General features: G+C 35.4%; 1 protein-coding gene and 1 long non-coding RNA gene across 2 annotated transcripts; one reads left to right on the top strand and one right to left on the bottom strand.

Moving 5' to 3' along the window:
* The first annotated feature begins 1,576 nt into the window (after nt 1-1,576).
* Nucleotides 1,577-2,674, top strand: LOC136776672 (uncharacterized). Its single transcript, XR_010823120.1, has 3 exons — nt 1,577-2,053; nt 2,129-2,236; nt 2,484-2,674. It is a non-coding gene; the product is annotated as an uncharacterized lncRNA (long non-coding RNA).
* Nucleotides 2,675-11,356: 8,682 nt separating this feature from the next.
* On the bottom strand, nt 11,357-12,544 carry LOC136786032 (uncharacterized). Its single transcript, XM_066747490.1, has one exon. The coding sequence runs from the start codon at nt 12,542-12,544 to the stop codon at nt 11,357-11,359; it is 1,188 nt and encodes a 395-aa protein (XP_066603587.1).
* Between the last annotated feature and the right edge of the window lie 13,787 nt (nt 12,545-26,331).

Below are 26,331 nucleotides of genomic sequence, written 5' to 3'. Positions count from 1 at the left end.
TATTTATAGCGTATTTTGTAATTCATTGAAAAATTCACTTCATTTGCAAATAATACCAATGCTTTCAATTACTAGGCCTAGATATACAAAATAAATAAATATAACATTTAATATTTATATAATACATAGAGGCAAGTATAGTGTCTTTTAAGATAGGGCTCGGAATTATTTGCACATTTCAACTATTTACTATAGTCACTAACAGGGATTTCCTATTAGTGGCTATAGTAAAAAACTGAAATGTGCAGAAATTTCCGAGCCCTGTTTTAAGGAATACCTTACGTATACAAATTACTTTTATTTAATATTGATAATTTGCTGCAGGTGATATGATGATATTGATGCTAAATACGTGCATGGTTAGGATTTGGTGACAATTTCAAATGACTATAGAGATGAAGAGTGCATTTTGTTGGCCTTCTAGCCAAATTTGAACATAAACTGCAGCCTACCGTCGATGGACCTATTTCTCTTAGCTTCTCCATAAACACTGAAAGTGCAGACGCACTTCAATATCAAATTGCAAATTATACAAGACAACTGGGCCTAGATATTCAAAGGAGAAGAAAAGAGTTTTAAGCTTTTGATAAAATAGTGGTAAGCGTAGTGTCTTTTAAAGAATACCTTACTCACAAATTACTTTTACTTAATATTGATAATTTGTTGCAGGTGATAAGATTCATGTTAAATATATGTGCATGGTTAAGAATTGGTGACAATTTTACATGACTAGAGCTGAAGAGTGCATGTTTTGGCCCTTCTATTAAAATTGGAACATAAAGCTGCAGCCTACCGTTAGTGGACCAATTTCTTTATGCTTCTCCATAAACCTTAACGGGATCCCCCACGCCTACTTTATCGACAGTTAAAGTGAATAAACAATTAGTTTAATAACATTCAAATGCGAAGCAAATTGAAAAATCGGGCGTTTGTTGGACAATGTGCCAGTCCTAACGAGTTAAACGCACTTAAAAACACTCAAATTAGTTGAAAAATAACGCTGTAGCATTGTGCCGTGTTCTCGAAGAGAGGTTAGTTTTGGTTAGTTCCACTTCAATAACGCGGGACAGTGGTACAGCGTTATTCTTCATCCGATTTGAGTTTTTTTAAGCTCGATTGATCCGTTAGAATTGGCACCTTGTCATAAAGAAGCCCGTTTTTGCAATTTGCTTCGCATTTGACTTTTATTAAACGAATTGTTTATTGACGTGTACTGTCGGTAAAGCATGCGTGAGGGATCCCGTTAAAAGTGCAGGCGTGCTTGAGTATTGCATTTGAAACCTAATTTTATGTGCAACCTAAACACGCAACGAAAATGGAGAAATGAGTTTTCACATTTAATACCATAATGGTGAGCATAGTGTCTTTGAATAATTATATATATGACTTCATTGCTGATTACTTTTGTATTATTTTACATAATTCCTGCAGGTTATTTATAAAATTCATGATAATAAGCAGGAAAAGTGTTGTTGAACATATATAGCAGTGATTGAAGCTGAGTAGAGAGAAGCTGTTGTCTTTTTTAAAAGGGTATTCAAAATCATGAATTAAGCAATTTTCTTGATGGATAAATAGCTTTTACTACTTTCATTTTTCTTGAAAAGCTGGCATGCTCGAATACTGCAAATTTTCCATATTTTTCTGTTTCTAAGTAAACCAGAGAACCAAATATGAGGCTTTATGATTTATCACTATATAGTGGTGAGCATAGTGTCCTTTAAACAATATTCATACATTAATTACAAATTATTTTTGTATTTTATGTAGCTTAATTCTTGCAGGTCAACTGGAAAAGTCATGGTAATAAGCAGAAAAAGAAATAGTGAGCACTTGATGTGTCCTGAGATGAGGAGAAAAACTTATTGAATTCTTATGAAGACATTCAAATTCATGAAACAAACAGTTTCTAACTGATAATCAGATAACGATTATCATATATTTTATCTTCTTTGATAAGCTTCCATGTTTGAATACTCCAAATTTTCCATGTTTTACAGGATCTAATTAGTAAATGCAAAATAAGTATTAGCATTATGGCATTAGTTTAGTGGTAAGTATATAGTTTCTTAATTGAGTAATGTTTTAATTACAAACTTTTATATTAATGCTATCTCATTCCTTCTAGGTGATTCTGTGTTCCAAGCAGAGTATGGAAATATTAACTCCTTGTTGCATCATCTGCTCTTCATTTTGTATATTTTCTTCAGATTCTTCAACCTGCAAATAGTAAAAAGTTTGTAAATTGTCTTCTTCACAATATTTAATAATACAATTTTTTTCTTTTGCTCAGTCTTTCATATTTCTTATAAATTGTTTATTCTGTTTTATTCAGTATCTTTCACAGGCTGAATTTTACTTCTTTCAAAATACATCTATAAAATATGAGAGAAAAAGCAAAGCATCACATTTGCTTAAATTATATATAATCAATATTTTTATACTTATCTAATAATGCAAACATATTAATCTCTTAAACACAGGAATCATCTGGATTATATGTTTATATACCATCATGTATTAACGCTGCCTTATTGTTGCATTGGAAAAATTAATAGCAGCATTAACATTTGAAATATTCGCTTGATAACTATTATATATATCTCTCCTGCCTTGATTGGGTTTATATATTATAATGAAATACCTAACTTATTACTTTTTACATTATCAAGCCTGGATAAATAAAGATTATTCAACGTTATTACAAAATCTTATTTTATGATAATTTGTATACTATATTGAGTACAAAAATTGTATCGTATAACTTTATATGTTTTATTTTATCAGCATTGGTATGGTATAAATAAAGTTAAATTATTATTACCATAAAATTTTTTTGTATTATATTTAAGTTACATCATTCACCTTCAAGTATACAAAATGAATAATAATTTTAAAATAGCAATTACAAAGTTATGTATTTCTTTTATATAACAAACTACAAATTTATTTATTACTTGAATATCGCTAAATTATTCCACATAAATTTATTAGATATCAAAATAATAAACACTACATGCATTTGATTAAAGGTCCGCTCTCACCACTACACTCTTAATTTACTGGCATAGATAGGTTCAGACTCCATTGGTATCACACTACTATTATTTGGGAAATCGGCACATTGGCGTAGAAATCTGTTGGAAGAGTGACACAATGAGTTCTCTATAGGTTAGACAGAGAACGACAATCCTACCCGTTGAATTTGAGACGCCTGGATTCTGGTAGAAGTTCACATAAGAGCCTCTCTCTTCTACCAATACATTTAGAGAAGGACGGACTTATGCTATTCCAGCTCTGTCGGAAGAAGCTAGTGTAATTTATTTCCACTAGCCCACCAATTTCCTGTCAAATAGATAGGAGGGGGGAAGGAAAATAACTAAATTCTATACTATCAGATCTACCAACTTGCACATTACCATCAGCCTGGGATGCGGTTCCTAAACGCATCAAAGACGCCATTTCTGGCGGTCATTGTACAATGACCGGCAGAAATGGCGTCCCTTGATGCGTTTAGGAACCGCATTTTAGGATCCTTCACTGTATACTCTATTCTGCTAGGCGGAGATAGGGGAATGGAACGCGATAACTATAGTAGTTAGTTTATCTCGCTCTAAATGCGTGAGTGCGAGAGAGAGAGCTTTATACGGCATAGCAGGGCAAGCCAGGCGTCCCGAGGCTTATTTCTATCTGTGCCATTGCCTATGGCTATCTCTCTCGCTCGGTAAGAATCATTCGTCCGTCCTTGTTTAGGTCAGTTCTACGCCAATGGATACTCTCTAAAGAAGATTTTCTCAGGCGACACCATTGAAGACTGCGATTACAGCGGGGATTTTAAAATACTTTGCACCTGTCACTGTCAAACGTCAGTATGAAAGATTATTGTCGCTTACAGCGTTTGGTGCAATTAACATTATAAGTCTGGATTATTATGTGATATTCTGTAATGCACATATATATATACATATGTTAATTTACTTTTAATTTTTTAAATCAATAAGTTATTGGCATTATAGAAGAAACTCATTTAAATATAAGAATATACTGGTTTCCACTTATGTAACTTTTCTTGTAAATATAACATAATTTTAATTAATAAAATTCACTCGTTTATTAATCAGACTAAGAAGAGTTATTTCTTTTAAATTTTAACATGTATAGAATAATATCCTAAACGCGCACACTTAACTAATTATTATTAGAGAAATATTTTTATAATCGTTACACATTGATAATAATATATCTCAATATCCTTCAGTTTAAAATATCATTTACATTGAAGAAATCTTGATCAATGGTCATGAAGAGTTCGTGGCTCAGTGGCTAGGTCGCTTGCCTCGAAGATTAGTTAGAGCGCTTTTGTCGGTGGTTCGAATCCCGCGGGAGATATTTTTTTTTTCGTTTTAAAAGCATTATTATCTTTTCTTTTTGTTAATTATTTGGAAGCATTGCTACTGCCTCCAAAAATATTTTTGCAAACCTTAAAATATACAATGTTATATTTATGCTTTTTTTGTAATCTAATCCATATGAGCAGGAGCTCGCTTCTTCGGCATTTGTTTTGATCGGAAGTGCATGTAAACAAACCACTGAATAGCTTGTTTCTTTTTGATAAACTGTATCATTGCAGTCTAGGTGGTTAGAGCTCGTGCATCGCTAGTAGTTTTCGCGTATAATGGCACCGAATATCGAAGTTTGGTTGAGGGGGCGAATTGTAGGCCTTTGGGAGGTTGGAAAATCTAATTTAGAAATTGCAGCGCTTACAGGTGTTTCGGTGAAAACCGTTCGACGGTGGAATACCGCTTTTCAGCGCGGCGGTGGTAACGCATTGCGTGATCACCGTGCAAATAATCATAGACCTGCTGGTTCACAACCGGTAGAGGACCAACTCCTAGTGGACTACATTTCGCGAGACCCCTTCGGGAACGTAGTTGACGGAATTGTTGAGACGGGATTTCCTTTATCCGAACGATCGGGTAGGCGGCGACTTAACGCGGCCGGCATTAATTGCTATCGTCCAGCCCGCAAGATTACTCTTAATCCTCAGCACCGAGAACAAAGAGTCGCGTTTGCATTAGAAAATTTAGCGATCAGTCGTGAAACGTGGGAAACGGTGATCTGGACCGATGAAAAGGTTTTTGTATCATCCGTTGACCGACGTTTTCTTCACGTCTGGAGGCTCAGCGATTCTCGGATGAACCCCGAATACGTCGTTCAGAGTGATCGCTCTGGACGAATCACGTGTGGCGTTTGGGGGTGGGTGTCAGGAGGCACGATAGGTGAATTGGTTGAGGTTCCTCCTAAGATGTCTTCTGCAGACTACATTACGATCCTTGAAGAGGTGCTTCTTCCAAGTGTTCGTGCTGTGTATTCTGCCGAAGATATGCCAATAATCCGTGTAGTGCAGGATAATTCTGCAGTTCACACTTCACACGCCACTCGTGATTGGTTAGGGGATCATCCGGAAATCCAACTGGTCCAGTGGCCGGCCAAGAGTCCGGATTTAAATATTATAGAAAACGTTTGGGCGAGAATGACCAAAAAATGGGTCGCGCCAAGGGAGAGGACGAAAGCAGCAGTGCTTGAGAATGCAAGAGCTGTGTGGGAAGGCCTACGGCATGAACCACAGTTTCTTGAAAACTTAATTGAATCGATTCCAAATCGATTCAATCAAGTTATTGACCGGCGCGGATATTGGACTGACTACTAGACGAACTGACGTTACGTAGGACATACAATTTTGACAAAAATTAGGAAGCTCTAGCCGTGTCTGACTAACTGCCCTTTTCAGGGCAAAATAAACTTTTCAAAATATGTTTGGAAGCAGTAGCAAAGCTTCAAAATAATTAACAAACAAAAAGATAGTAATGCTTTTAAAACGAAAAAAAAAATATCTCCCGCGGGATTCGAACCACCGACAAAAGCGCTCTAACTAATCTTCGAGGCAAGCGACCTAGCCACTGAGCCACGAACTCTTCATGACCATTGATCAAGATTTCTTCAATGTAAATGATATTTTAAACTGAAGGATATTGAGATATATTATTATCAATGTGTAACGATTATAAAAATATTTCTCTAATAATAATTAGTTAAGTGTGCGCGTTTAGGATATTATTCTATACATGTTAAAATTTAAAAGAAATAACTCTTCTTAGTCTGATTAATAAACGAGTGAATTTTATTAATTAAAATTATGTTATATTTACAAGAAAAGTTACATAAGTGGAAACCAGTATATTCTTATATTTAAATGAGTTTCTTCTATAATGCCAATAACTTATTGATTTAAAAAATTAAAAGTAAATTAACATATGTATATATATATGTGCATTACAGAATATCACATAATAATCCAGACTTATAATGTTAATTGCACCAAACGCTGTAAGCGACAATAATCTTTCATACTAACGTTTGACAGTGACAGGTGCACAGTATTTTAAAATCCCTGCTGTAATCGCAGTCTTCAATGGTGTCGCCTGAGAAAATCTTCTTTAGAGAGTATCCATTGGCGTAGAACTGACCTAAACAAGGACGGACGAATGATTCTTACCGAGCGAGAGAGATAGCCATAGGCAATGGCACAGATAGAAATAAGCCTCGGAACGCCTGGCTTGCCCTGCTATGACGTATAAAGCTCTCTCTCTCTCGCACTCACGCATTTAGAGCGAGATAAACTAACTACTATAGTTATCGCGTTCCATTCCCCTATCTCCGCCTAGCAGAATAGAGTATACAGTGAAGGATCCTAAAATGCGGTTCCTAAACGCATCAAGGGACGCCATTTCTGCCGGTCATTGTACATATTGACCAGGGTCATATAGGCACAAAACAGTTAATTTTAACCTTTGGAAAAACATTTTATTTTAAAAATATGTATAAGCACATAAGATTGACTTGTAGATCTTGTGAAACTTGCATTAAAAATAAATCAAGAATAGGTTATTTTAAAGCACCTTTGTCTCAACTTGGTCCAGCAAAGGAACCGCTTGAAATAGTGTCCATAGATACAATAGGAGGTTTTAAAGGTAATAGAAGTAAACAAAAAAAGTATCTACATTTGGCGGTGGATCATTTTACAAGATTTGCGTACATAATAACTTCAAAAACCAAAGTTGCAAAGGACTTCATAAATTTAATTAAGAAAGTAGAAAATGATGAAAATATAAAATTAGTGTTAACAGATCAATATCCTGGTATAAATTCAGCACAGTTTAAACAATATTTAAATAAAAAGAAGATAGCATTGGTTTTTACAGCAGTGGATTGTGCGTTTTCTAATGGATTAAATGAAAGGACAAATCAGACTCTAATCAACAGAATACGATGTAAAATTTACGAGAACAAAAATAAATCATGGCCTCAAGTAGCAGAGGAATGTGTAAAGAATTATAACAATACAATTCACAGTTCAACTAAATTTACTCCTAACTATTTGCTGACAGGATTGAACAACTCTTTTTTACCTAACGAATTAAATGACAATAATTTGACAAATTTGGAAGACAATAGAGAAATAGCCTTTAGGAAATCAAAAGAAATTCATAATCAGAATAAGGAATATTATGATAAGAAGGTAAAACAAATAGATTATAAGGTAGGAGATTTGGTTTATGTACAAAGCACAAATAAATTGAATAAAGATAAAATAGATTCAATTAGAGTAGGTCCCTTTAAAATTAAAGAGAAAATTTCTGATGTAATGTTTTTATTAGATAGAAGAATTAGAAAAAATGAGTCAAACATTTTTCATGCTAGTAAGCTTGTTCCTTACTCCGATGGAGTACACTTTTCGACTTGAAAAGGGGGGATGTAAGCTTGTGGTTTATCAAGCTCGGCATTGTCACTTATTGACATGTGAGTGAGGGATAGTATAGAAGTAGACTCCGAGCCGTTAGGATCATAATAAGTGAGATACTCGAAACTGATATACATAAAGGTTTGCTATCGGCAATTGTATAGATTCAGGTTAGTCTTAAGTTTATTACGTTTACTGTAATATTTTTAGCTTCACTAATTTGTACATATTGTTAATATTACAGTTATTTATACTACATCTTACAAGTGTTGATATCTAACTAAAATCCTACTCCACTTCTTGAGCAGTTGCTTACATGTATAATAATATTAATTGAAATAAACACGATGGAAGTTATTATAAAAACTGGTTTTCAAAAAGTATCCTACAATATAAATTTCCAACCACAAACAATTTCAAAGGGTAAACTTTTAAATAAGGCAAAACATATAATTGACGTTAAGGAATATTTTCAACAAAATAGCACATTTTATCATATTGAAGGAAGAGTTATAAGACAAACATCTGTAAATTTAACTCCATATGTGACAAAATTAATAGTAAGTAATTAGCAACTATTTGAATGTAAGTATATTTGATGTTGGATATTATAATTATATTAACATGATATTTTTAGACAGATGCTTCACTTCATATTACTGCTGTTTCATGTAATTGTGTGTATAACAAGAGTGGTCGCTGTAAGCATATTGCAGCACTTATTGACTATATTAATAATGAACAAAGTTTATTAAAAACTACTTCAGAGCAACAATGAGGTGCACCACCAGTCAGCAGAATGGCTAAAGAAATGTATGCAAAAGGAAAATACATTTTTGAAATGTATCCACCTGATGACAAACCTAATATTAATTCTATTGAAACATCATTGGGTGATTTAAAAGAATCTTCAGCTTACAAAAGAATATTAATGCAAATGGCAGTAACAGCAAATGACAACCATGAACAAGATTTACTGAATGCAATAAAAGAAACAAAAGAAAATTTAGAAAAAGATAAAAGGAAGGATTGTGAAGCCATTATTGAAAACTTTTATTTATTTAAAGAAGATTTTAAAATATATAGCAGTTCTGGTGTTGACAAAGACTATGAAGAATATTATTGCCAAAATATTGTCATGATAAGGGCTGATATTCTTAATTTAGCTTGTGATACAATGAAACAAAGTAAGAGTAATAAATGGTTTGAAGCTAGAAAAATTAGAGTTTCTAGTAGCACAAATATTCATTCCATTAAGTGTAGAAAAAAAAAGCAATAGCATCATTAGTGAATGATATGATGTATCCAAGAAAAATAGACTGTGCTTCAACGAAGTATGGAATTACAAATGAGCCTGTAGCTAGATGTGAGTATGAAAAAACATATAATGTTGAAGTGAAACAAATAGGACTTTTAGTTGATAATAACCAACCGTGGCTGTGTACAAGTGTAGATGGTGTTGTTCTTGAAGATCAATGTATAACTAAGCTTGTAGAAATTAAATGTCCAAGCAGCTGTGCTAACTGTGCTGTAATTGATACTGTAAAATCTATAAGTAACGTAAACTATCTAGTCTTTCGAAATAATAGGTTTCAACTTAAAAAAACTTACGTTTACTATACTCAAATTCAATGTCAAATGTACATTACTGGGTTAAGTGCTTGTGATTTATATACAGGGTGTAACGAAACGACCGCCTTTTCTCGTAACTGGAGGTTCGGGGTGACCATCCAAATGCACGTGTAAAATTTTGTTCGAAGCGTTCAAGGGGTTTAAAAGTTATTTCCATTTAAAACTCACCCTTTTTCGGTCCTTTTCGAACGACTTTAACTGTGCATAATAAAATGGAGAAAGTGAAAAAACAATTGACGAACACCCCACTAGAATGTAAAAATTATCGATCGCGCGCGATAATACATTTGCTATTTATTTCATTAATTTGGCTATTAGATTAATTTTAAAAATAGCAAAATCCTTTTCATTACAATTCCAAATCAATTCAATACAAGTATCATTGACTGAATTGATGGAAAGAGGGAGAAGATAGAATGAAAAGGAAAGTATCAAAAACTAAGATGTCACGCGACTGCACTGATAATTTAATAGGAAACACATCAAGGCATTTTCTTTCTACAAACGAAGCTAAAGGGAATGATTCAAAATCAATACATTGATGAAGGAGAAAACTAAACTCACCCATTAAATGTTCTGCAAGTTCCTTTAAATCGAAGTTTTTGAAAAAGCTTCAAACTGGCTCCTTGATGATTTCCAGAATGCACACTTTCATTGATTTTGCATTTAAGAACTCGCGAATTTAAGCAAATTAGGTGTTAACCTACGTTTCTTCAAACACCGGTTAATTTGACACTTTTTGAACTGTTTGAAGTAGGCTGAAAAGAGAGACACAGAGAGATAGAATAATCAATAATTCGTTTCGACCACTCTTAATCACCCTACTTCAAACAGTTCAAAAGTGTCAAATTCTCCAGTGTTTTGAAGAAACGTATAGGTTAATACCTAATTTGTTTAAATTCACAAGTGTTTAAATGCAAAATCAGTGATAGTGTGCTTTCTGGAAATCATCGAGGAGCCAGTTTGAAGCTTTTTCAAAAACTTCGATTTAAAGGAACTTGCAGAACATTTAATGGGTGAGTTTAGTTTTCTCCTTCATCAATGTATTGATTTTGAATCATTCCCTTTAGCTTCGTTAGTAGAAAGAGAATGCCCTCATGCATTGTCTATTAAGTTATCATTGCGCTCGCGCGATATCTTAGCTTTTGATACTTTCCTTTACATTGCGTCAACTCGCTCTTTCCATCAAATCAGTCAATGATGCTTGTACTGAATTGAATTGGAATTGTAATATAAAGGATTTTGTTATTTTTAAAATTAATCTAATAGCCAGATTAAAGAATTAAATAGCAAAAGTATTACCGCACGCGATCGATAATTTTTACATTCTAGCTGGGTGCTCATCAATTGTTTTTCACTTTCTCCACTTTCCATTATGCAGTTAAAGTCGTTCGAAAAGGACTGAAAAAGGGTGATTTTTAAATAGAAATAACTTTTAAACCTCTTGAACGATTCGAACGAAATTTTACACGTGCACTCAGTTTGTCACCCCGAACCTCCAGTCACGAGAAAAGGCGGTCGTTTCGTTACACCCTGTATATATTCTCCGTTTCCAAATGATAGTTTTTATACTACAGTTTATCGTAATGAAACATTTTTAGAAGAAGTTATTGTTTTAGCTGAACAATTTTACTTTAAGCATTTATTACCAGCTATATTTTATAAAGAAAAACGATTGTTTACAGTTGAAGATATAAATAATAATGTGAAAGCGAATAAAATTCAGAATAACTAACATGTTACTATTATATACTTGTTATAAACTTTTTAAACTATATTATTGTTATCAGACTGCATTTATCACAAATGTAATAATAAATGATTACACAATAATTATTTTCAATCAATTTATTTATTCCATCATTCGGCACTTACATATAGTTACTGTTCGTCCTCAGCTTCCTCCTTCAGTATTGGAGGTTGTCAATTTACAAGCACGCAGCATATATGAATAATATCATCTATATATTTGAATAATGTTACAGGTATTTTATCTAAAATCTTATAAATACGAAGCCTTTGCATTATTCTTTCTACATGAATACGAACTTTAGCTATCTTGTATGTTTCTTCAGCTTCTTCTTTTGTGAATTCAGAATTTTTTCTTAGAAATGGTGGCATCTGTACCGTAATACTTTTTTTGCTTTCATTAATACTTGTTCTAATTTCTGGAAATCCTTTATCTGCTAATACTATATCCCCTTCTTCTAGTAAGTCAATTAGACCAGATTCTATAGTTATTTGTGCGTCACTTTTTCTTCCACCTGCAGCTTTTGACTTAAAGGATATAAATCCACAAGGAGTAATGCCTATTAAAATTTTGATAGTATATCCCTTTTTATAGTGTGAATAAAAAAATACTCTATTATCAACACTATTTGGAGTTTCTGTTTTAAATTCAGTGCAATCAATTATTACACGAACATTGCTATGGTGTGGTTTGAAACATTCAGGCATCGTCTTTTGAATTGTATGTTTTGCTGGCCAAAATATATTTTCTTTAGTCGCACATACCAGATTTTGTAACGTAGAGCTAAATACTTTTGAAGCTGTTGTCCTATGTATATCAAACAAAAGAGCTATCGATGAAAAACTCAATCCTGTTTTCAATTTTACCAAAGTTATAAGAAGTCTATCATATTTTGGGATATTCCAGTTTGTAGAGTTATTCAAATGTTTTAACAAATAGTTAAACACATTCCTTGTTACACCAGCCAAACCAAGAATTTGCTCATCACTTTTAATAGACTTATAACCTTCAAATTTCCGTCTCATATCCTGGTTTAAAATATAATGTGATGATTCCTCAAAATTAATATTTGGTCCAACTATTTTATCCACATATGTCTTATCTGTACCAACTTTCTTATGTTTTAACTTAATTTTCTGCTTCACATGGCAGTTCAGTAGATTTATATTTCCGTCGTATAAATCTGTCTGTACAGCTGAGTCATTATTTTTGAAGATATTACATACAATTATATTATATAAATTGTCGAGTTTATAATTATAATCAGAAATTGTATTAACTTGACATGCTTGATCTCTAGTTACATTATGTTCTTCATCAAGTATCATTTGTGATAATTGATGATTATTGTCAGCACACATGGTAGTATTATTATCAAAGCCTCTACTTTGAGGACTTATTTTTTTTAAATTTCTTGCGATAAAACGTCTGTGCCTATCTGATGTTATTTTAGCATCAAAGTTTTTGATCCTTTAGACAGATGGAAAAAGTCTTGGTGCATAGCTTGGATTCAATCGATCATTTGACTTAATATTATTCACAAAATGTTGGCTACATATATAGTCCCATGCTTTTGGTTGCCAAAGAGTTCCATCACTGTTTATTCTTTTTATTGAGCGAATCCATGCTTCTCTTTGATGAATCTTGGAATCTCCTTTAGGAAACTTAAAAAACTTATATGTGCTATTGTGTGGTGAATTTTTACAATTCTTAACACAGCACAAATTTCTAGGCATAATTTGTGATAATTTACACGTTATCAATACAAAATTACCAGTAAATTATTTTGAAAGCTATAAACCAACGCTTTCACACAGTGTACAATGACCGGCAGAAATGGCGTCCCTTGATGCGTTTAGGAACCGCATTTTAGGATCCTTCACTGTATACTCTATTTTGCTAGGCGGAGATAGGGGAATGGAACGCGATAACTATAGTAGTTAGTTTATCTCGCTCTAAATGCGTGAGTGCGAGAGAGAGAGCTTTATACGGCATAGAAGGGCAAGCCAGGCGTCCCGAGGCTTATTTCTATCTGTGCCATTGCCTATGGCTATCTCTCTCGCTCGGTAAGAATCATTCGTCCGTCCTTGTTTAGGTCAGTTCTACGCCAATGGATACTCTCTAAAGAAGATTTTCTCAGGCGACACCATTGAAGACTGCGAATACAGCGGGGATTTTAAAATACTGTGCACCTGTCACTGTCAAACGTCAGTATGAAAGATTATTGTCGCTTACAGCGTTTGGTGCAATTAACATTATAAGTCTGGATTATTATGTGATATTCTGTAATGCACATATATATATACATATGTTAATTTACTTTTAATTTTTTAAACCAATAAGTTATTGGCATTATAGAAGAAACTCATTTAAATATAAGAATATACTGGTTTCCACTTATGTAACTTTTCTTGTAAATATAACATAATTTTAATTAATAAAATTCACTCGTTTATTAATCAGACTAAGAAGAGTTATTTCTTTTAAATTTTAACATGTATAGAATAATATCCTAAACGCGCACACTTAACTAATTATTATTAGAGAAATATTTTTATAATCGTTACACATTGATAATAATATATCTCAATATCCTTCAGTTTAAAATATCATTTACATTGAAGAAATCTTGATCAATGGTCACGAAGAGTTCGTGGCTCAATGGCTAGGTCGCTAGCCTCGAAGATTAGTTAAAGCGCTTTTGTCGGTGGTTCGAGTCCCGCGGGAGATATTTTTTTTTTTCGTTTTAAAAGCATTATTATCTTTTCTTTTTGTTAATTATTTGGAAGCATTGCTACTGCCTCCAAACATATTTTTGCAAACCTTAAAATATACAATGTTATATTTATGCTTTTTTTGTAATCTAATCCATATGAGCAGGAGCTCGCTTCTTCGGCATTTGTTTTTGTGCATTACAGAATATCACATAATAATCCAGACTTATAATGTTAATTGCACCAAACGCTGTAAGCGACAATAATCTTTCATACTGACGTTTGACAGTGACAGGTGCACAGTATTTTAAAATCCCCGCTGTAATCGCAGTCTTCAATGGTGTCGCCTGAGAAAATCTTCTTTAGAGAGTATCCATTGGCGTAGAACTGACCTAAACAAGGACGGACGAATGATTCTTACCGAGCGAGAGAGATAGCCATAGGCAATGGCACAGACAGAAATAAGCCTCGGAACGCCTGGCTTGCCCTGCTATGCCGTATAAAGCTCTCTCTCTCGCACTCACGCATTTAGAGCGAGATAAACTAACTACTATAGTTATCGCGTTCCATTCCCCTATCTCCGCCTAGCAGAATAGAGTATATAGTGAAGGATCCTAAAATGCGGTTCCTAAACGCATCAAGGGACGACATTTCTGCCGGTCATTGTACACTGACATTCATCGAATCTGCTCGTGAAGAATGGCCTACTAGATTTGTAACTAGCTGGACAGCTTCAGGTCTCTAGTTCTCACCAAAGCGTAAAACGTCACGGTGACGTCAGATGACGTCACGATGACGTATTGGAGTCGTGGTGGGGAGAATAAGGAGAATCTGGTAAATTGCATATACTCGAGTGTAGCGGTTGATCGTCTTACTTTTGTCAAAAGTATATCATCTCGGGATAAAATGGTATAGTAAGAATTTTCTTCTTTCTCTGTCTAATAGCATAAGAGTGAGAGAGAAAGACATATGATACCCCATGTGCCCATTGATTCTGCTCGAGCACGTTTTTGGTATAGTGATAGGAATTTTGGTATACTGATAGAAGCGGTAATAATATAGTAATCAAACGACAGATCAATAAAAAGAAGAGGGCATATTCCAATGAGTGAAGTGTCAAAATGTGCAACTTAACCTCTGTAATTTGTATTAATTTATTAAAATAACTTGTAAGTGATGAACTTTTAATAAAATCATATTAAGTGTTATAAATTTGTATAAAAAATATGTATTTTAGTTTTAACCTATTATTGTGTAACATATGGTGTATAAAAATAACTGAAAATATATATTTTAAATTAAATTTATGTTGTTGATATTTTGTCAAGAATAACACATCATTAACTTTTATATTAATAATAAGGAGCTATATTCTTGAGTCGTAAAGTCCATTGGAGCTTGCAAGTCAACTATGGATCCCAAGCTTACAGCAATAAGATTCTACGAATAAAGAAGATGCAATTCATTATTAAAATAGATAATCGTTAACTCAGATTTTTTTGCAGAAACCTAATATCAATAGTGACAAGCTTTCGTATCTATTTCCAATTGGTGATGCTGGAAGAGAACCTCTGAGAGCTCCTGACAGCTCAACTGCCACAGGTCCAAGAAACAGCTATTTACGTAAATCTGTCCAGTGTCATGCAATACATTATCCAGAAGCCATTCTGCTATTATCCAGCTAATGTTTCTACGCAATATAATTAATTACTTATTAATTTTCAAATATACTAAATATGTAAAGAAGAAAAAGCCAATATATTAAAATCCATTTACTTACACTACATCTCATTACGTAACCATGAGTGAATATTGTTGAATGGTGACAGAACAGTTTATAGTTGCAGAATCAGAATACATTCCTGTTGTGGGTAATGTTGCTGGGTCCTTTTGTTCTTTCGCAGTATCCAAAAGCAGCAAATTTGCAATGATTTTACAATTATAGCCTATATTCGAAGAAAACTTTAATACTTAAACTTAAATTGAAGAATATTCAAATGATTAATAGTAACTCCTTACGGATTAAGATATCTTGCATTATTTTCAATTTCTGCTACCAGTGCGTATAGGCAAATTCAGTGGTAAATTGTTATTCTCATCACTTAGAGCTTGTTAATCCTGTAAGTTACGTAGCACTTTAAAGTGGGCAAACAAATCCTTACGCTGCATTATATTAGTCTTCTCTTCCTTCGCTAACTTTTGAAAATTCATATATTACTGTTATCCACGAGTATATTTACCCAGTGGCTGAAAAATATTAGAAAGAGTATGAAAATTCATTCTTAAAAGTAAGCATAAATTATTTCCATATTCATAAAGTTATACATACCTATTCTATTATTTAGCTGGATGTTAGCTGCCACGAAGACATCCATATGTAATGTGCCTGCCCTCCTTCCTTTTTAATCCAGTGTATTATCCTAATAGTTTGCTGCAGGACAGTCTTAAGTCAGAAATAGATTGAAGTGTGATAATTCGGTTCTACTTTCTCTTTACCCTGGCCTACCATGAGGAGATACTCTTTTTTATCTTGATTTTTCATAACGTAAATGATAAATAATTATTCCTGAAATAAAAACGTGCACACACACATATATATATATATATATTATTGTCTTTTCAGATTATATACTCTATTTTTTATCTTATATAATTTATTTTTTTTTTCTTTTTTTCAGTACTCCGAAAATTGATTTACGTTAAATAATATTGGTGGCCCTGAAAAGGGCCGATTTTTGGATCCGACACGTGGCAGAGCACATTCCTTTTTTATACCATGCAATCCGATCCATCTAAAAAAATACCCATTCGAAACCAACAACAGTAAAGCTCATTCAATAATCCGTCCAGTAGCCATTCCGCTCGATCACTTGATTAAGTCGATTAGGTATCGAGTTAGTCAAGTTAGCTAAGAACTCTGGGTCAGACCTAAGGCCTTCCCAGATATTCTTCGCTTGATCGAGAATCGCTGCCCTCGTCCTCGCGCCTGGCTCTATCCATCGTCTGGACATCAATGCCCAGACGTTCTCAATTAAATTGAGATCCGGTGATCGAGCGGGCCAATCCACCACTTCCAACTCCGGGTGTCGCGCAAACCACGCTCGCGTTTCGCGTGAGGTATGGATCGCTGAATTGTCCTGCACAAATCGGATCACCGGTACTTCATCCGCGGGATATACATTACGCACGCTTGGGAGAAAAATTTCTTCCAAGATGCGAATGTATTCCCGGGAATTCATACGTGGAGAAATCTCCACAAGATCACCGATATGTTCACCGGAAATCCAGCCCCATACGCCACACGATACGCGTCCAGACCGATGAGTCTGGAAGACGTGGTTTGGCTGCAACCGGGTATCGTTCGGGCGCCACACGTGCAAGGCCTGAGCCTGTGAGGGCAACGATATGAAAACCTTTTCATCGGTCCATATCGTAGCCTTCCAATCTGCACGGCTCCGCGAAAGATTCGCGAGGGCATAGCCAACTCTCTGCTCACGGTGAGCAGGAGTTAATGGGATTTTACGCGCTGGACGACGGCAGTGAATACCTGCAGAGTGTAAACGCCGCAGGCCGGTGGTCACTGAAGCTGGATAATCTATCTCCTCCACTATGTCGCTGACACTAGCGAAGGGATCTTCTTCGATCCTGCTCAGCAGCTGCTGGTCATCGATCTCCGAAGTCCTTTTCTGCCCTCTGTTCTCCGCTCTCCGGTCACGCAGTGCGTGGTCTCCGCCTTCGCGGTACCGACGTATCCAGCGCCTGACGGTGGTCTCGTGTGCCCCGCAGAGTACAGCGATCTCACTCGCGCTTTTCCCGCACTCAAAATAGCCAATGGCTCTTCCTCTGGTAGCCTCACTATGCTGTGACATCGTCGACGTATCCAATAGATATGAATGTTATAACAAATTAACGTTATTATCGATACTTCTAATTCAATAATCGAGGCATTATTCACTTTTATCTATAATAACGTTAATTTGTTATAACATTCATATCTATTGGATACGTCGACGATGTCACAGCATAGTGAGGCTACCAGAGGAAGAGCCATTGGCTATTTTGAGTGCGGGAAAAGCGCGAGTGAGATCGCTGTACTCTGCGGGGCACACGAGACCACCGTCAGGCGCTGGATACGTCGGTACCGCGAAGGCGGAGACCACGCACTGCGTGACCGGAGAGCGGAGAACAGAGGGCAGAAAAGGACTTCGGAGATCGATGACCAGCAGCTGCTGAGCAGGATCGAAGAAGATCCCTTCGCTAGTGTCAGCGACATAGTGGAGGAGATAGATTATCCAGCTTCAGTGACCACCGGCCTGCGGCGTTTACACTCTGCAGGTATTCACTGCCGTCGTCCAGCGCGTAAAATCCCATTAACTCCTGCTCACCGTGAGCAGAGAGTTGGCTATGCCCTCGCGAATCTTTCGCGGAGCCGTGCAGATTGGAAGGCTACGATATGGACCGATGAAAAGGTTTTCATATCGTTGCCCTCACAGGCTCAGGCCTTGCACGTGTGGCGCCCGAACGATACCCGGTTGCAGCCAAACCACGTCTTCCAGACTCATCGGTCTGGACGCGTATCGTGTGGCGTATGGGGCTGGATTTCCGGTGAACATATCGGTGATCTTGTGGAGATTTCTCCACGTATGAATTCCCGGGAATACATTCGCATCTTGGAAGAAATTTTTCTCCCAAGCGTGCGTAATGTATATCCCGCGGATGAAGTACCGGTGATCCGATTTGTGCAGGACAATTCAGCGATCCATACCTCACGCGAAACGCGAGCGTGGTTTGCGCGACACCCGGAGTTGGAAGTGGTGGATTGGCCCGCTCGATCACCGGATCTCAATTTAATTGAGAACGTCTGGGCATTGATGTCCAGACGATGGATAGAGCCAGGCGCGAGGACGAGGGCAGCGATTCTCGATCAAGCGAAGAATATCTGGGAAGGCCTTAGGTCTGACCCAGAGTTCTTAGCTAACTTGACTAACTCGATACCTAATCGACTTAATCAAGTGATCGAGCGGAATGGCTACTGGACGGATTATTGAATGAGCTTTACTGTTGTTGGTTTCGAATGGGTATTTTTTTAGATGGATCGGATTGCATGGTATAAAAAAGGAATGTGCTCTGCCACGTGTCGGATCCAAAAATCGGCCCTTTTCAGGGCCACCAATATTATTTAACGTAAATCAATTTTCGGAGTACTGAAAAAAAGAAAAAAAAAATAAATTATATAAGATAAAAAATAGAGTATATAATCTGAAAAGACAATAATATATATATATATATATATGTGTGTGTGCACGTTTTTATTTCAGGAATAATTATTTATCATTTACGTTATGAAAAATCAAGATAAAAAAGAGTATCTCCTCATGGTAGGCCAGGGTAAAGAGAAAGTAGAACCGAATTATCACACTTCAATCTATTTCTGACTTAAGACTGTCCTGCAGCAAACTATTAGGATAATACACTGGATTAAAAAGGAAGGAGGGCAGGCACATTACATATGGATGTCTTCGTGGCAGCTAACATCCAGCTAAATAATAGAATAGGTATGTATAACTTTATGAATATGGAAATAATTTATGCTTACTTTTAAGAATGAATTTTCATACTCTTTCTAATATTTTTCAGCCACTGGGTAAATATACTCGTGGATAACAGTAATATATGAATTTTCAAAAGTTAGCGAAGGAAGAGAAGACTAATATAATGCAGCGTAAGGATTTGTTTGCCCACTTTAAAGTGCTACGTAACTTACAGGATTAACAAGCTCTAAGTGATGAGAATAACAATTTACCACTGAATTTGCCTATACGCACTGGTAGCAGAAATTGAAAATAATGCAAGATATCTTAATCCGTAAGGAGTTACTATTAATCATTTGAATATTCTTCAATTTAAGTTTAAGTATTAAAGTTTTCTTCGAATATAGGCTATAATTGTAAAATCATTGCAAATTTGCTGCTTTTGGATACTGCGAAAGAACAAAAGGACCCAGCAACATTACCCACAACAGGAATGTATTCTGATTCTGCAACTATAAACTGTTCTGTCACCATTCAACAATATTCACTCATGGTTACGTAATGAGATGTAGTGTAAGTAAATGGATTTTAATATATTGGCTTTTTCTTCTTTACATATTTAGTATATTTGAAAATTAATAAGTAATTAATTATATTGCGTAGAAACATTAGCTGGATAATAGCAGAATGGCTTCTGGATAATGTATTGCATGACACTGGACAGATTTACGTAAATAGCTGTTTCTTGGACCTGTGGCAGTTGAGCTGTCAGGAGCTCTCAGAGGTTCTCTTCCAGCATCACCAATTGGAAATAGATACGAAAGCTTGTCACTATTGATATTAGGTTTCTGCAAAAAAATCTGAGTTAACGATTATCTATTTTAATAATGAATTGCATCTTCTTTATTCGTAGAATCTTATTGCTGTAAGCTTGGGATCCATAGTTGACTTGCAAGCTCCAATGGACTTTACGACTCAAGAATATAGCTCCTTATTATTAATATAAAAGTTAATGATGTGTTATTCTTGACAAAATATCAACAACATAAATTTAATTTAAAATATATATTTTCAGTTATTTTTATACACCATATGTTACACAATAATAGGTTAAAACTAAAATACATATTTTTTATACAAATTTATAACACTTAATATGATTTTATTAAAAGTTCATCACTTACAAGTTATTTTAATAAATTAATACAAATTACAGAGGTTAAGTTGCACATTTTGACACTTCACTCATTGGAATATGCCCTCTTCTTTTTATTGATCTGTCGTTTGATTACTATATTATTACCGCTTCTATCAGTATACCAAAATTCCTATCACTATACCAAAAACGTGCTCGAGCAGAATCAATGGGCACATGGGGTATCATATGTCTTTCTCTCTCACTCTTATGCTATTAGACAGAGAAAGAAGAAAATTCTTACTATACCATTTTATCCCGAGATGATATACTTTTGACAAAAGTAAGACGATCAACCGCTACACTCGAGTATATGCAATTTACCAGATTCTCCTTATTCTCCCCACCACGACTCCAATACGTCATCGTGACGTCATCTGACGTCACCGTGACGTTTTACGCTTTGGTGAGAACTAGAGACCTGAAGCTGTCCAGCTAGTTACAAATCTAGTAGGCCATTCTTCACGAGCAGATTCGATGAATGTCAGTGTACATCTCTAATGAGAGACTTTCCAAATTCTTCAGTGATCCATATTTTTTCTTTATCATTTAAAATTTTATAAATTATATCATTTTTAATAATGCATTTATCATCAATTTTTTGCGGTTTCTGATTTTCTTTGATATCGTTCAGTTTCAACCAATTTGAAGTTTTAATTGCAGAATCATTATCTGTATCCTCGTGTGATTCCAAAACCGGATTTCTAGACAAACAATCAGCTTCAATATTATCTTTACCAGGGTTATATACAATTTCGAAATTAAATTGTGATATGTAATTCAAAATCTGCAATAGTTCTACATCATTACTTTTTTTTATATTGAAATTTTCTAATGGTTTATGGTCCGTGAATACAATAAACTTCTTCCCTATCAGATGGAATTGCCAATATAAAATAGCCTCCTTAATAGCCAAACATTCTATAAAGATAGCTTTCTTCCTTTTCTGAGCCTCTGTCAACTTCCTAGAAAAGTAAAACACCGACTTTAAAGAATTATCTTGTTGCGGTTGCTTCAATATTGCTCCAACTCCTTCAGCACTTGCATCCCTAAAGATGAATATTGGTGCTTCTGGATCAAAAATTGCCAAGGCAGGAACTGTACATAGATAATCTTTTGTCGAGTTAAAACTATTCTTACATTCTTCAGACCACTCGAACAGCACATTTTTCCTCAACAAATTTCTCAAAGGATCCAGTAAAATAACATGATTCGGTATAAACTCTAGATAAAAATTTATCTTACCTAAAAATTGTCTAACTTGTTTTTTTGTTTTAGGTATAGGAAACTTTTTAATGGCCACTAAATTATCATTTATTGGTTTAATTATATTGTTTCCAATTTCGTGTCCCAAATATTTTATCTTCTCTTGGGCAAATTGACATTTATTCTTATTCAATTTAAAACCTTGTTCATAAATTGCTTGCAGTACTCGCTGTACATGATCTACATGTTCTTCATAATTCTTAGAAAACACCAGTATGTCATCTATATAGTTTACCGTAAAGGCATCCAATTTATGTTTTCTTATCACACCTGCTAAAATTCTTTGAAAAATAGCCGGAGCAGTTTTTAAACCAAAGGGCAAGCAGTTCCACTGCCAGTGTCCATGATGAGTCACAAAAGCCAACTTATACCTATCTTTCGTACGTACCGGAATTGACCAAAACGCTGAATTTAGATCCAATTTTGAGAAGAACTTACAATTTCTGGCACGTACAATAAGATCATCTATTTTTAGAAAAGGTTGACTTTCCGGAACTACTATTTTGTTCAACTCTGTAAAATCAATGCACAAGCGTGATTTTTTTCCTTCTTCTTTTTTTAAAGCCATGATTACAGGAGCTGCAAAAGGACTGCTTGACTCCTCTATCAATTCCGCTTTTAACAAATCATTTACTTGTTTCTCAATTTCTAGTTTGTCTTGAAAAGAGCATTTATACGGATTCTTTGAAATATATCTATTTTCTATCAGTTTCACTGTAGCTTCGTAATCCTTTATTGTTCCTATATCAAACTTTGACTTTGCGAAAATTATCTCATATTTTTTTATAATGTTTTCCATTCTATTAGCATTTATTTCACTAATGTTGTTTTGCTTATCGAAATTTATATTTTTTTTTGTCTCTGTGATATAATCAAATTTTCATTCTGACAAAGCTTGAATTTTTTTATTAAGTCTAATCCTAATAAAAATTCACAATCAATTACACCTTCTTTAACAATGAAAAACTGAAAATTCTCTTCTACATTACAAATTCTAATCCTTAATATTGCAATACCCTCTGTTTTCGCCATTCCAGCTAAACTCTTAATAGTATCTCTCCCACTTGTTATTTGTTTGATATTTCTTTTATTATTCAAAAATGTACTACTAACCAAGGAAATATTGGAACCGGAATCATATAGACCGGTTGCAGGATAGTAGTGGTAGCTAGGGGGTTCCTGTGACACGGTGGTGAGGGGAGTGCGGGTGTGCGGGGGGAAGTGTCTTGGGTTCCTGTGAAATGATGGTGAGGGGGGTACGGGTGTGCGGGGGGAAGTGTCTTAAGATATCTGGGGTATATTGTGAAATGAGGGGGAGTGCGGGTGTGCGGGGGGGGGGGGAAGTGTCTTGGGTTCCTGTGACATGGAGGTGAGGGGGGTGCGGGTGTGCGGGGGGAAGTGTCTTCTTGAGAGCTGGAGTATATTGGGTGATGAGGGGGGTGCGGGTGTGCGGGGGGGGGGGGGGGGGGAAGTGTCTTCTTAAGAGCTAGGGTTTATTGGGTGATGAGGAGGGTGCGGGTGTGCGGAGGAAATGCTTTGGCTATGGGGAGTGAGAGAGAGAGAGAGAGAGAGATCCCTCTCACCCTCTCTTTCTCTCTTAGAGTCTCTCACCCCTCTCCCATCAGCCTAGGGCCCGGATGGTTAATTATCCTACGGGTCCACTAGTTCTCTAAGGCTTACCTCCTCTCCCATGTCACTAGGGTCCGGATGGTTAGTTATCCTACGGGTCCACTAGTTCCCTAAGGGTTACCCCTCTCCCATCACCCTAGGGCCCGGATGGTTAGTTATCCTGACAGTTACCCAGAGAACTTTTTTTTGTATTTTAGTTGGTGGAGGAAAAAGTTTCTTTTTTCTCCACTAGGTGGCGATCACGAAAATTACTGGGGCAGTTACACCGCTAGGGGTCCTAAGCATCTTACGGACTGCCATTTTTGTTTTCTTAGTCCTGCCCTCGGAGGGTCTTTTCTCCCTCCACATACTTATCCTAGACCCTCCCACTATTTTCCTACTATGGACCCGCCATTTAACTTGATTTCACATTTAACCATTTTTCTTCCCTCTCAACCTACCTCTACACCATTGAAGGGTCTTTTTCCCTCCACATACCCATTCTATTCCCTCCTACTATTTTCCTCCTTGGGTTCTTCTTTTAATTTCACATTATACCTTTCTTGAACCTTGGGTACAGATTCCTTTTTTCTTATACAAGCTGTCGATAAATATAAAGTGAAAAAATATGCAGTATCAAGTGATTATTAATTTAGCGTATAGACAGAATTCTCCAGTAATTCATATAATTACAAGAATAATAGATGAAATTATGCAAAATTTATCACGAGCGGTAAATGAAGACACAATCGAGACGCATGGAATGGAGTATGAAAATAGTAAGTTATTATGAATGAGATTGCATCATACATTTTTCTAAAATCTGATGATTTTTTACAGTAACACGCTGTATACAACTGTTGATGAGAGGTATCAGAATGATTGAGATAGAGGCAGGGATAATTCCGCAGGAAGAGGAGGAGGAGCAGGAGGAGGAGGAGGATGAGGAGGAGACAACGATGGAGGTAGCAAGGGCAGAAGAATAGCTTGATATTTTAAAATATTATATGTTAAAACTCTTTTTAGTTATATATATGTATATATATATATATATATTGAATAAAAGTATTATATGTTAAATCTTTTGAATATTGAATAAAAATTACTGTAAGCATATTATAAGTGAATAGATTATTCATTACATCTTCCTGTAAGCATGCTCTACATATCACATAGTTAACAGACATTATTTTTCCTTTTGCGAAACAATGGGGAGTGAAATTCTAGGGACCACCCAATGTTCCTCCTATGAGCTTTCCCAGGGCTCTCTAAAACTGACCCGATACCTTCTGCCCATATTTTACCCTCTCAACCAGTCTCTAGCTATTTTTTTCGAGACTTTTCTCACAAACAGGTCAGATAAATGAGCCCACGTGCTAAACAGAGTCACAGTTGTGAAGTAAGATTGTCAAGAAACCATTGATGCGCTCGATACTTTCTGACCATATTTTACCCTCTAAACCAGCCTCTAGCTATTTTTTCGTGACTTTTCCTCCCTCAAGCAGACCAGACAAATCATTCAGCCTCTAGCTATTTTTTCTCAAGACTTTTCTCACAAGCAGAGCAGACAAATGATCCCACGTGCTAAACAGAGTCACAGTGTGACGTAAGATTGTCGAAAAGCCATTGATGCGCTCGTAAATTTTAAGCTGCACTCAGGATATGTCCTTAAGATGCTAGTATTCCCAACCCAAGTAATAATGGACGTATATTTCACGACTCGTTTCTAAATAATGAAAAGTTTATATTTTAAACTGTCATTACTTTATCTGAGGAACGTGACTATCTGCCCCATCTAGTACGTGTTATGACACGTTTGAATTAAATATATTTGTTTTAGATGACGGTTATTTGATCTGAAGAACGTGTATCTCACGACTTGCTTTTAAACAATGAAAAGTTTATATTCTAGACTGATGTCACTTTATATAAGGAACGTGTATATAATTAAATGGATTTATTTATTTTAATTAACAACTACTTGATCTAAAGAATACATGTATCAACAGGTTTAAAATAATTAATTCTCTTTGAAATCTACAATCATGAGTGAGTAACCCATCAAAAATGTCGTTCGCCTGCAACAGTCCCTCCACTCTCAATTTCCAATAAGCGTGTATATCTTATCCCTTCGTACGATATTATTCAAAGTCACCCAAGTTTCGTTTGCCTGCAACACTTCCCCTACTCTCAATTTCCAAGTGTGTATATCTTATTCCCTCCTAGGATATTATTCAAAGTCACCCACGCTAGCAATTAGGAAATTTCATTCAGTCTCGATTAGAAGCGTGAAGCAGTCGAAAGTTCAAGTCTGTAACGCTGCAGTCATAATATTTTATTGTGGTGTAATAGCAGTATTGAAGCTTCAAGCAGTGCAAAGTACCAGTTTCACGTTGCAGACAGAATATTTTTTTATTGTCACGTAATTGTCGTAGACAATCTTCAGAAGGTAAGAATTATTTTTTCTTTATTACGTTATTCTCTATTCTTAATATTATTTTATTATTATAGAAATGGATTTAACTAAGATTAATGAACTCGCAACTGTAGAACCAAAAACTTTTATAAAACTGAATACTTTGGAGATTGGGGGGTCATACCGAATAACTGAATTATCGAAAATTAAAACCAAATATGGAGAGAGAATAATAGCAAAGCTGCTTACGAAGGAATGGTTCTTCTTGCCTGCGAGGATGATGGCATTACTGGAAAAACCAGAACAATTCAAGAATTTTCAAGATGCAGCTTCAAATCAAATATTAACATTCACGTATCATGGTGGAAATTACAATAATATGACATTTGCAATTGTTAGTCAAATTTCAAAAGATTAA

This window comes from Prorops nasuta, unplaced genomic scaffold (genome assembly GCF_024137725.1).
Source record: "Prorops nasuta isolate Cenicafe-Biocafe unplaced genomic scaffold, Cenicafe_Pnas_1.2 PNAS00001, whole genome shotgun sequence".
Classification (NCBI taxonomy): Eukaryota; Metazoa; Arthropoda; class Insecta; order Hymenoptera; family Bethylidae; genus Prorops; species Prorops nasuta.
This window is presented reverse-complemented; position numbering and strand designations above follow the sequence as displayed.